Here is a 13,083-nt window from a genome sequence, read left to right as displayed (position 1 = left end):
ACAGCACCGTAAACACACATTTATATATGTGTATCATAGATAAAGTAAAAAAATAGATAACGCACCTAGAACAGAAAAGTGAAGCCACTTTTTTAAAGATGTGTGAGTGAGTAAAGTGTTGACACTTTTTAAAAAAAGTCCCTAAAATTTTTATTAAACAATTAATTTAATATAGGTAAAATGGGTAGGTGAACATAAAAACCTGTTCATAGTTTTAAATATATTTACTCCTTTTTTCGATTCAAATTGTTACATAAATCTATTGTAGCCGTGTTTTGATTTATTTAATTATATAAATCTGTGTCAATGAAAACTTGCGTTTTTAAGTAATTCATGATTCCTCTGAGGGGCAAGTTCCTGTTTTAAAGACGTCTAACTCTTTGCTGTAATAAATTGATTTTATTTTCACATTTTTTTTTAATTAAGTTCCTGTTTTTTTAACTTTTCTCTTAGTTTATGTTTTCTAGGTGTATAAAAGATTGAATCTTGGTTACCGACTGATTTAGACTCATCCGGTAGGTCCTAGAACAAAAAATATAACATTAAAATACGTAGTAGTAAGTAGCAGTATGTACTTGATGGTACTTTGCGAAGTCCACGTTTTGTACCGTACATGTCAGCTTTATCAAAATGGTTTGAACAAACCAACTAGATGAGGATGGCTGTCGTTGTAGTTCATTTCGGCTCAGTCGTAAAGCAGCTACCCATTCATCTCCTATTAAAATATTCGTTGGAAACCTAAAACCATGATATTTAGTAGTAAAATATGAGTAGTTAATTCACAAATTTAAACAGAAACAAACGAGTTAAAAATTCATATTTAACTTGACTTCAATTTAGGAAAAACATAAAAATCACACGATAAAAAAAAAAACAATAATGTTGTCCACTTTCTACTTAATTATTTTTCTATGATTACCTACAATTTACTTACCCGCGTTTTGGGCTAATGGAAATAAAAATTACTGGTAACACTCCCACGGTACGTCATTTCGGGACATCGAAATTATAAGTTCAGAATAACCTCAATATTATTTTGGAATAACAAGAAATATAAAGTTTTGTATGTACTTACGTGTGAAACGATATTTCTTCAGACTTTTTATTCACTTTAGTATTGTTTTTGCACCATTTAATTACATAAGAACGGCATTTTGAAGGCAAAGTTACTGTACGAGGCCCCGTGAGATACTAACGAAAATGAGCGTAGTTTGATGCATATGTGTGCGTGAGCGCGTGTGTTTACTTGAAGGAGCCGAGTTTTGTGGCTTCAGTAACAACAAAGGCCGCGCATTATCTACTTTTTTTTACTTCATCTATGATGTGTATATATTGTTTTTCAATGTTTACGCGAATTTCACTCATAACAAAACATTTATTTGTATTTTATCGCGGACATATATATATATATATATATATATATATATATATATATATATATATATATCTATCTTATATATAAAATTCTCGTGTCACATTGTTAGTTAACATACTCCTCTGAAACGGCTGGATAGATTTTTTAGAAATTTTGTTTGCATGTCGGGTACATATGTATTATACGTTAACGCGAACCTAACACTAATACTAACTAATCTCTCACCATTGCAATTGGGCTTAATATCCTGACCTGTATATAAGACCGTGGTTATCTCTCATTCGATTTGTAAAAAACGCAACGATAAATTCACTTGAATCCATGTTGAATTCAGTTTTACTCCAAGCCATCAGAAATATTTACTCACAACCCCCAAAGCTGCATGTTTTTATTATGCCGCCATATTGCGAGCAAACAGCGCTTAAATATGCGTTCCATCTATCAAATTCATCTACAATGTCCGTGGAGTTTTTACGTTCGTGATAGTGGATCGCATAGAGTAGAATAAAAAATAAATATTAAAAGGAAATGGAACTGCAATTTCAGTTGATAAATATTAAAAGGAAATGGAACTGCAATTTCAGTTGTCGTTATCGATGATAGCGTTGCGGGCCTTTAGTGGAACGCACCCAATATGTCAAAAATTTGAAATAACGAAAACAATAACGTAAACAAAAAAAAATTTAGGACTTATAGGATCTATTTTTTTTTTATGTGTGGAATATCACAGTAGGATATGGATATGATGAATGGATGATGCCGGGTTACACTTATCCAAGGAATATAGTACTCTCTGTAAATAGAACTGTTCAAAATGGAGGACTATGATGTTTTTACTAACGAAATTGAATTTACGAAGCCAGTTTATAAAAATTTACTTAATAAATTTGTGAAAGATATACCAAACACTCCAAGCGGGCCGAATTATGAAAGTAAGTACATGCTACTTATTCAATAAATTATTTTTAAAGAAATTAATAAGATATATGTGATACGTTAAATGTACCTAATATGAATCTTACATAAATTTCTAATTGTTTTTGCTTTACATAGGCGGTATGCTTGATTCAAAATAGTTTTTTGTTGAGATCAAGCCTATTATTGAAATCAATCGTTGATTCAAAATGACACTAGCTTGTTTTACTGATATTTTAATCAAAAAAGATTTATTTGTTCCTAAATATCAATAAACTAAATACATATATCACAATGTTAGTTACAATACTGCTCTGAAACGGCTGGGCCTGTTTTTATGAAATTTTGTGTGCATATCGGGTAGGTCTGAGAATTGGTCAACATCTATTTTTCATATCCCTAAGTTATAAAGGGGATTGAGAGATTTAGGGGGTTAATAACATATATCGCAACAATGTTTGCGGGATCAGCTAGTATATATATATATATTTATGTGCTATGTATATATATGTACTGCATATATGTAAAATAAAGACAAAATATATGAGCAATAATTGTGCTATAATGTGAATTAAATCAGATAATTGAAGCTATAATAAAATATTCAATTTACAGGTGGACGGAAACTAATGGGAGTTGAATGTTTGGCTGATGGACAAGAAAAGGAGTGTGCATTTTATTTCAGTGAGTCTGCCTCGTCAACATTAAGAACACTGGCAGTATATAGACATGAACTTTTAAACCATACAGGTAACATTAGAATATGTTAAACAGAATAACACAAGTTTCAAAATTAAAATTACTTCCATTAAAAGATAATGTGTGGCGACATCTATCTCGTGACATACAAACTAGAAAAAACGGACATATCCTACATCGCGATATCAAAGTTATCAAAGCGATTGAGTATATATACAAGAACCCAACAAGCACCGTCAGGGCATTAGCCCACCAGACACAACATCTGTCTCGTCGGAGGATCCTTCCTTTTCAATGGGAGATAAGGAACTTAACACCCTGTTCCTCACCCCTCCAGTCATGTAATCATCACTCATCACTTCAGCCTATCGCAGTCCACTGCTGGCCATAGGCCTCCCCAACTTTGTGCCAAATATTATGGCGCTAAGCGTGCTAGCTAAGCTGTGTGGCGGATAAACCACTGGAGCGTTTTTCAATTTTATGTATTATGATGTCTTTTAGTATAATATCTTTTTTTTTATAGATGACAAGTTAAGCAAAATAACATCATACATAAAACCTGTAAAAGAAATTGTAGAAGCTAATCCTTTGTGAGTACTTTCATTATTATGTATAGATTTTTTGTTCAATTTTTATAAAAATAATTATTTTAAATTAACATTATTATGTTATTAGTAAATTAAACTTAATAAATGTTTTTTGAAGTTTTATTGTTATTTTTAAATATTTTAAGATCAAAAGAGGAAGAAGAATTATTAGATTTTCTATCAGACGATGCCGAGGAAGTGAAAGAAATGCTAAAGAAATATGAAAGAGATGATAATTTGCCTCTTTACAAAAAATACATGATATTTGGTCCCGAGAACAATGTAGAAAACTTTCTTAAAATTTTGAATGAGCTGCCGAAAGGTAAATAAAATTATTCTCGTGTGTTTTTACTTAATATTTCATTAAAATGTAATTTTAATAATGGGAAAAATTGACTTAAGTTATTGAATACTGTTCTGCTATTTTTGTTGATATCTCAATTACTTTCTAGATCTCATTTTCTAGGTCCATTCTGTTTGTCCTTTTTGTTGCCATTTTGGTTCAAAGTAATATTATTTCATTCAAATATACATTTTGGTGGATGACTGATGAATCTACATTGATTAGTTTATTTGCTTTATATGAACAACAAGTGAAATATAGTTACCATTTTTTTTATTGTTTTGATATTTTATTCTTATGTCTAGTGGTGTTAATAAAGGATATTTGTACCTATTGAATTAATAATTAATCTTATTTTAAATTCCAGAATGGACAATAATACAGTTGACTGCACCGTACAATCCCAATGAGAATTTAAAACCGTTTGAGGAATACAGAACAGAGATGAAATCGATTTTTATTAGTTTACTCACAAATGACTACTTGGATCCAGATATGGGTCCTATAACTGTTGACATACCTGCTAATGTGACTAAAGGTATGTATGGCTAGCTGTTCTCTGTGGTGTGTTCTCTGTGTTATCAAAATATTATTCTAATTATAAATTGTGATCAAATACTTTTTAATTAAATAATATTGAATGGAGTTAAAACATGTGTTTTTGTTCCTTTTGGACAATTTTTTCGTTACTTTTGTAAGAATCGTAGTATATAGGAGACTCCTATATACCCCAAACCTCTTTTACATTTTTGTCACTTATAAAGGAGAAGGATAGGAGCTTTAATGTCTTGCTTATGTAACATCCAATACAAGCAGAGGGTAATTTCACTACTAACAGTAACTATATCATCATATGTTAATGATACATTAAAATTACCAGGAAACTTTTGGAAACAAATAATCAGACTATAAAATAGTGCAAAAAAAAAAAAAAACAATTCTGAGCAGGAATTGCATTTGATTTTTTCGGCGTTAATATATTTGTCTTGACCACTAGATTATAATGGTCGACACTATTGTATTTGATTGTATCAAATTTAAATAAAAATTGTTATAAATTATATAATTTTTTTCTGAGTGGACTCTAACAAAATTACCAAAAAAATTTTAAAAGTCTTATGTCACAGGCGAAGAGAAACCTCTTTTTAAAGAATTATTCTCAATACTGGACGAAAACTATAAAACGATAAATAATGCGCAGTTTTTGAACAGTAAACGATTGGTGCAAAACTATTGGAGTAAACGTGAAGATATTGACTTGAGGATGAAGGTCGGTAGAATATTATAAATATACTACTTGATAATTGAGATACAACCTAAATAGATCACCACATTATATTGGCTATTCTAACTTCACCGCCGCATCTATCTATCTGTCCGCGATTAACTAACGGTTAGTTTCAATATTCTATTTATCTTTGAATTTGCTTACTAGAGATTGAATTTTGATCTAAGCTACATACAAATTGTGTCAAAAATCTATCGCTAGTAGGCAAAACCACAGAAAGATTATTGAAACCGGCCTTATGATGACTGAATGGCTGGGAATTGCATGTTCCATCAATAAACAGAGTGACGAGATATAGTGAGAGTGTAGTGCGTAAGATGACGATTCCAAGGTGCTTTTGAAACTTATTTGAATGAAGCTATTTTGATTTCGATTTTTGGTAATTTAGCTGTGTGGCTATGGCAGTTTAGAATATAGCCACCCCCTCTCTACCCGTGGGTGTCGTAAGAGGCGACTAAGGGATAACACAGTATCACTACCACCTTGGAACTTAAAAAGCCAACTGATGGCGGGATAACCATCCAACAGCTGGCTTTGAAATACACAAGCCAAAGACAGGCAGCAGCGTCTTTAGTGCGACAAAGCTAGCCGTGCGGTCACCAATTCGCCTGCCCAGCGTGGTGACTATGGGCAAAACACATGAGTTTTTCATATAACTAGATCGGCAAACAAGCGTACGGCTCACCTGATGGTAAGCGATTACTATATACTATAAACGTCTGCAACACCAGAAGCATCGCAAGCACGTTGCTGACCCTATCCCCATGCCCCTCCAGGAGCTCTGGTCATCTTACTCATCAACAGGAACACAACACTGCTTGAAAACAGTGTACTCCAGTCGGGCTGCTTCAAATTTTGAGCAGGAATAGTCCTGCTGTGCCCTACCTCAGTTAGATTAAACTTATTTAAGTAGGCTTACGCCGAGTTGCACGAAAAGAAATTAAAATTTAAGTAGTGATTAAACTAATTTAATCGTAAGAATTGTATGAAATTCTTGTGATTAAATTAGTTTAATCTCTACTTAAATTTTAATTTTGTTTCGTGCAACTCGGCGTTAGTGACATATTTTACAATTTTAATCATAAAAGAAATGTAAATTTTACAAAAGCATAAATGTCAAATATGCGGTTTAAAATGGCTACGGCCATATATACCAAATATACCAAAACACGGCAGAATTATCGCAGGTGTCTCACTGAAGACAGCGACACCTTTGATATGACCGAACTCGTGTTGTTCTTCTTATTGTCTTTAAAATTACTATACAGTTTAAAAATAGGATAAATAATATATTTTTAGAGTGTAATCAACGTAATGTATAAAGAATGGTTGGGAGGCTGGTCTAGCATGCTCACGGGGAAACTTACAGATTCTGCTATCAGGGACAGAGTCGTTAAACTAGTGGACACGGCGATTGACGACTGGGGGTTTGTATTTTTTGTCTTTTAATACTTCGCTGTATCGGTTTAGTTAATAGTAGTAATATTACTTGCAATATTTTAATAATGTTGATAAAAATTTAAATTTTTTTACAATAGGAAATTGAAATTGTATTGTATCTTGTTTGTTATAAAGAAATAAATGAATTACTTTTCAGTTTCATATTTGATGTTTCTAGTTTTTATTCTTGATTCCACTTCTACGAGTACTAGTGTTAGAGTGACAGTTTATAGCCATTTAATAACTTAGTTTTAATAGCTTAGTTTTTGTTTGTTACTAAAAACTGAACAAAGTTTATTATTTTCTTTAATAAATATTTATTGATTTCTTATAATTAATTTCTAATTATGTAATTAATAATTTTCTCATTTCTACTTAATATGGTATTGTGAACATTGTTGACAGTCATAAAAACATTTTCTATCACAGTTTCTTCAAACTGACGAAAAAACAAAGAATTCTTTTGTATAATCTGCTCGAAAGTAGTCCAGTGTTGTCGTCACATCAAACTAAATCGTGTCTAAGAAGAATTTTAACAGAATATGGCAACACTAGCGATGTGAAACAAGTTTTAAATACTAACGATTGTGATAATTGTAATAGTGAATTTCAATTTTTAAATGAATTGTGTTTGAAATGTTTGTCCAAGTGTTTTGAGAAGATTCATAATTTTACACTTGTGGATGGGATAAAGGCATTTTCTCAAGTTGCTGCTAAAATACGGGATGGCGATGAATGGGAAGATTTAAGGAAGGCTAAACGATATCCTGTTATATTAATTGTAGATGAGGTAAGAAAAATCTCTACTAATTAAAAAAAAAATGAAGAAAAATATTTGAAAGGAGAACGGCTTTAAACTATATTAACGGCCAGTTTCAATATTCTATATATCTCTGAGTTTGCTTACTAGAGATAGAATTTTGACATTAGCTCTATACAAATTGTGTCGAAAATCTAACTCTAGTAGGCAAATCCACAGACAGATAGGCGGGAAAACCGGCTGGTTTCTTTTTAAATTGATTGAAAATTTTACCTTACATTTGAATCCTATTTGTTCAAGTAACTACTATTTCAATCGATTTTTAAATAAGAAAATAGTGGATAACGAAAGTTCTTTGAATATTTCTATGTTTATGGACTTGTTTGCAACTTTTCAAAAATTGAATATGGAACATTTTCTTTTTTTAAAAGTCTGTTTAAAATCTGATTATAGCAAAATGCTTGAATTCAAGTAGATAACAATAAAATTTAAAAAGAAAAGTAAAAAAATATTTTTTGTTAATTTACTCACTCAGTTCTATATGTATACCCAAAGACAGGCTAAGCTTAAGGCCTTCTCCTACAGGAAAATAGACCTTTGTCCAGTTATGGGACCTTTACAAGCTGTTTCAATACTGTTAAAAGGTTTCATTTTATTAAGTGACCACAGGTTAAAAATATTTCAGATGTTGGATACTTTTCCGTGGGAGACCTTGCCAATAATAAACCAGCATCCCGTCTCGCGTATAGAAAACATACACTTTTTGTATACACTGTACAAGATTCATGAACAACGCATTGTCAATGGGTATTTCAATGCTAAGGCAGAAGTTGGCAGATATCTTATAAATCCTGGTAAGAAATAGTAATTTAATTTTTTTTTTTTTTTTATTAAAATTAAGGTCCTTGTTAATAGTCTAAATGCCTGAAAGTTTGTGAGGTGGAATAGCTGAATGGATTTAAGATTACATAATTATTTTATTTAAATTTGCTATAAAACAATACTAAATCCTATACAGTAATAGTTTGCATACAGATTGACAAAGATACATAATACCATTTAGGTAAATTTTATTTATATTTATTCTATATCTCATTCATTAAAATAAAAACATAAGGAAAATATTTATAAATAAAGTTTTCACATAAAATTAATACATACATAAATGAAAATTTAAAAAAGAAAGAAGAAAGAAACAGCTAGCAAAACAGTTTTGCTTTAAATAATATATTTTATGTAAGGCTATTTATGAATTTAAAATTTAAAAGCTAAATGTTTCTAAATATCTTTTATAATCAAGAAATTTCTTCAACCTCAGGAATTAAACTGTTAGAACGGCAATTCAATACCTGATTATAATATTTTCTATTTACAGAGAAGAATCTAGAAAGGATGGAGCTTCGTATGAGTTCATTTGTGAAGTACTGGTGTCCATCTTGGACCGGCCGCATTGGTGAAACGCCACCACCGGACGAGTTCCTCACTTATTTGACACAGTCAGATGCTTTTCTGTGAGTACCTATCTATTATAACTTTGTTTGGTAATTTGAGGGGGAGGGGTATTTTTTTATATACCTTTTTCTAACTAAATTCTTAATTCTTTTTATTACGTAAAAGCAGAGTATTCGGTCACTTATATATACTTAGATAGGTTTAACATTTTAACAAGGGTCTTATTTTATATGGGGTCTCTAAAAAGTTATAAAAGTAGTTAAATTTTTAATGTTAACAAATTTATTAGATATGAAACGTTCTGATTTAAATATTATTAATTGATAATAAGAATTTCTGTCTGCTTATTGTTTCTAAACTGTGATTTAAATAGAATATGAACGCCGTTCCAGATACTGCGGCCACGGCGACGGCTGCCACTTCGCTAGGGGCGCGGGCTCGGGCGTGGAGGGCGTGACGTCCCACGCGGTGAGCCTGCTGGCCGGCTGCGGCTCCGTGCGCCTGCTGCAGCCGCCCGGCCGCGGCCCGCGCGCCGCCGCGCACCACCACCTGCACGTCGCCGGCTGGTGAGCGCGGCTCCCTCACTGTCTATATGTTAATACGCTGCAGTCTGTAATATCACACGCGGTGAGCCTGCTGGCCGGCTGCGGCTCCGTGCGCCTGCTGCAGCCGCCCGGCCGCGGCCCGCGCGCCGCCGCGCACCACCACCTGCACGTCGCCGGCTGGTGAGCGCGGCTCCCTCACTGTCTATATGTTAATACGCTGCAGTCTGTAATATCACACGCGGTGAGCCTGCTGGCCGGCTGCGGCTCCGTGCGCCTGCTGCAGCCGCCCGGCCGCGGCCCGCGCGCCGCCGCGCACCACCACCTGCACGTCGCCGGCTGGTGAGCGCGGCTCCCTCACTGTCTATATGTTAATACGCTGCAGTCTGTAATATCACACGCGGTGAGCCTGCTGGCCGGCTGCGGCTCCGTGCGCCTGCTGCAGCCGCCCGGCCGCGGCCCGCGCGCCGCCGCGCACCACCACCTGCACGTCGCCGGCTGGTGAGCGCGGCTCCCTCACTGTCTATATGTTAATACGCTGCAGTCTGTAATATCACACGCGGTGAGCCTGCTGGCCGGCTGCGGCTCCGTGCGCCTGCTGCAGCCGCCCGGCCGCGGCCCGCGCGCCGCCGCGCACCACCACCTGCACGTCGCCGGCTGGTGAGCGCGGCTCCCTCACTGTCTATATGTTAATACGCTGCAGTCTGTAATATCACACGCGGTGAGCCTGCTGGCCGGCTGCGGCTCCGTGCGCCTGCTGCAGCCGCCCGGCCGCGGCCCGCGCGCCGCCGCGCACCACCACCTGCACGTCGCCGGCTGGTGAGCGCGGCTCCCTCACTGTCTATATGTTAATACGCTGCAGTCTGTAATATCACACGCGGTGAGCCTGCTGGCCGGCTGCGGCTCCGTGCGCCTGCTGCAGCCGCCCGGCCGCGGCCCGCGCGCCGCCGCGCACCACCACCTGCACGTCGCCGGCTGGTGAGCGCGGCTCCCTCACTGTCTATATGTTAATACGCTGCAGTCTGTAATATCACACGCGGTGAGCCTGCTGGCCGGCTGCGGCTCCGTGCGCCTGCTGCAGCCGCCCGGCCGCGGCCCGCGCGCCGCCGCGCACCACCACCTGCACGTCGCCGGCTGGTGAGCGCGGCTCCCTCACTGTCTATATGTTAATACGCTGCAGTCTGTAATATCACACGCGGTGAGCCTGCTGGCCGGCTGCGGCTTCCTCACTGTTACAGCAGGGCTTAACCCACCACGCTGCTCCAATGCGGGTTGGCGAATATATTCCCTACTATGAGTAAAGATCGCTATCAGGTGTACATCATAACAATTGGGGCTTAACGTGCTCTCCGAGGCACGGTGGGGGAAACCCACAAAAACTAACGAGCAATTCCAAAATAAATATTTGTTTAACACAAATATCTACTCCGAACGATAATCGAATCCGCAACCGTCGGTGTTTAGGCGCCGCTGACGCGGCACACGCACCATTACACCGGAGTGGTCGTCTACGTCGTCTATCTCTATATTAATACGTGAAGCAAAAACTGTACCACTTTTAACGAAAATTGCGCAGACGGAGGAGTATGAAATTTCGCACACTTATATAGAGAAGGAATGTAGAATAATAATACATTTTGCTGTTTTTAAAATTATGCATAAAACATACATTAAATCAATAAAAAAAATATTCACACACTATCATATTTGACACACACAGACATATATACTCTTGATTAGTATTATAGAAGTATAGTCTTTGACAATAGAACCTTAATAATGTTCAAACTTATAGTTTAAATTAATTATGATCGTAATATTTTGGAATTAATATTTTGGCTACTGGGCGACCACTAATCTATATTCTTATATATAAAATTCACGTGTCACATTTTTAGTTACCATACTCCTCCGAAACGGCTGGACCGATTTTTATGAAATTTTGTGTGCATATCGGCTACGTCTGAGAATCAGTTAACATCTATTTTTCATACCCCAAAGTTATAGAGGGGAGGGGGAATTAATGGGGGTAAATAACGTCGTCGTTTGTGGGGTCAGCTAGTAATAATATAATTTTTTATTCACGTGTTAAAGGGGAGAATGGTGGTGAGAATGTTCTGTTTTAAAATTGAAATATACAATAACTTGTAATGTAACTGTTTTTTTTACAAAATATGTTAAACGATGGGTTCTATAATTTAATTTTTTATATTCCAGTCCTATGGTAATGGGCATGCTGTGGGAGGTAACCGACCTAGAAGTCGACAAAGCAGTGAGCGCGCTACTTGCGCTTTATATACCATCCAATGCGCCACTACATTGGCGGAGAGTGGGCAAAGCAAATTGGAGCCGAGGAGTATTAGGTAAGCTTTACACCAGATTTGTCTTTAACTTATGTTCTCTGGGCAATTTAAAATTATATAATAGATTAAATAGACAATACAATCTTATCACCATAATGATCTTTAATTATTATTGTGTTGCAAATTGTTCCCAAAGTGCTAAATGGATAAGAAGAGCCTTACCACAGAAACGTGTGTCGTTTTAAAATGTCACGTTTATACTTGAATTACTTGATTTCAGATTTCAATGTAGAACAAAAGGACCCTGTGCCGCCGGAAAGGGATTTTCTTTTAGCTATGTGTCGAGCTCGCGGCGCCACCAGCTTTGTGATGATTGCCAGTAGCTTAGTGGCCAGAGGGTTGCCGGTTAAGATCATAGAGGAATAGGTATAATATAATATTTTGTGTACACAGAAGGGTATAGGGTATAACTTATATGATACACCTCTACAAAAACGTAAAACTTTCCCCACATCACAATACAGAACAGAACCGTCTCTTAACTAATAAATTTTCAGTATTAAAAATAATATATAAGAATATAAACACCTAAGTTTAATTTTTTAAATTTGTTTCAGGTATTACTTTTCATCCGTGACCAAATGTATATTATATTTATAATAAGATTTTTACTGTAACAAATAATGATTAACCAATGTAAATAAAACTAAATTTATCAAATATGTTTTTTTATTATTATTTCAACTTAACTTTTTAATTATTCCCCAACCAAAGAAACCGAATCCTTTTTACTTCAAAAACCTACGGCATCAGCCATCGATATATCGTAAAGATCCTAGTTAAAAATTAAAAATAAAATTGTGTCTAAAGAAAGTCTGTTCTACCTTTTTTAACCGACTTCCAAAAAAGGAGGAGGTTCTCAATTCGAATGTTTTTTAATGTATGTTACCTCAGAATTTTTGACTGGGTAAACTGATTTTGATTATTGTTTATTTAATCGAAAAGTGGTGTAGTACTTTTCGAGTTATATCTTATAATACGTATTTACTTGACTATCTTTTGTTGATCTACGTCGTATTATACTGCATAACTTTTTACTGGCTACACCGATTTTGGTGATTCTTGTTTTAAACGAAAGCTTATTTATCTTGCAGTCCAGTTTGAATTTGATCGAGATCTAATGAAAACTTTGTGAGTAATCTTTGATAACGCGCATATACTTTGACTATTTTTTCGTCTACTTACGTCGTATTACTTATCTATGTAATTGAAGTCTGTTTTTTTTTTTAATTTACCAGGAAACAATTATTATACGTCACGACTATCTGAGTCGACTGTGAGGTCACTTCACAAACCTTTATGCAAAGATTACAGCAAAA

The 13,083-nt window shown here is 35.7% G+C and overlaps 1 protein-coding gene across 1 annotated transcript; it reads left to right on the top strand.

Moving 5' to 3' along the window:
* Positions 1-2,189: 2,189 nt before the first annotated feature.
* On the top strand, positions 2,190-12,424 carry LOC123663522. Its single transcript, XM_045598200.1, is given in 14 exon segments — positions 2,190-2,307; positions 2,906-3,040; positions 3,513-3,583; positions 3,733-3,898; positions 4,287-4,457; positions 5,047-5,189; positions 6,507-6,676; positions 7,077-7,437; positions 8,093-8,261; positions 8,783-8,918; positions 9,252-9,425; positions 11,619-11,764; positions 11,985-12,130; positions 12,322-12,424. Coding segments are annotated over 13 exon segments (2,106 nt in total). The 3' UTR covers positions 12,322-12,424.
* Positions 12,425-13,083: the final 659 nt, after the last annotated feature.

The sequence above is a fragment of the Melitaea cinxia genome, chromosome 20 (genome assembly GCF_905220565.1).
Source record: "Melitaea cinxia chromosome 20, ilMelCinx1.1, whole genome shotgun sequence".
Taxonomy (NCBI): domain Eukaryota; kingdom Metazoa; phylum Arthropoda; class Insecta; order Lepidoptera; family Nymphalidae; genus Melitaea; species Melitaea cinxia.
The sequence above is the reverse complement of the archived record's forward strand: the minus strand, read 5'-3'. Positions and strand labels throughout refer to the sequence as shown.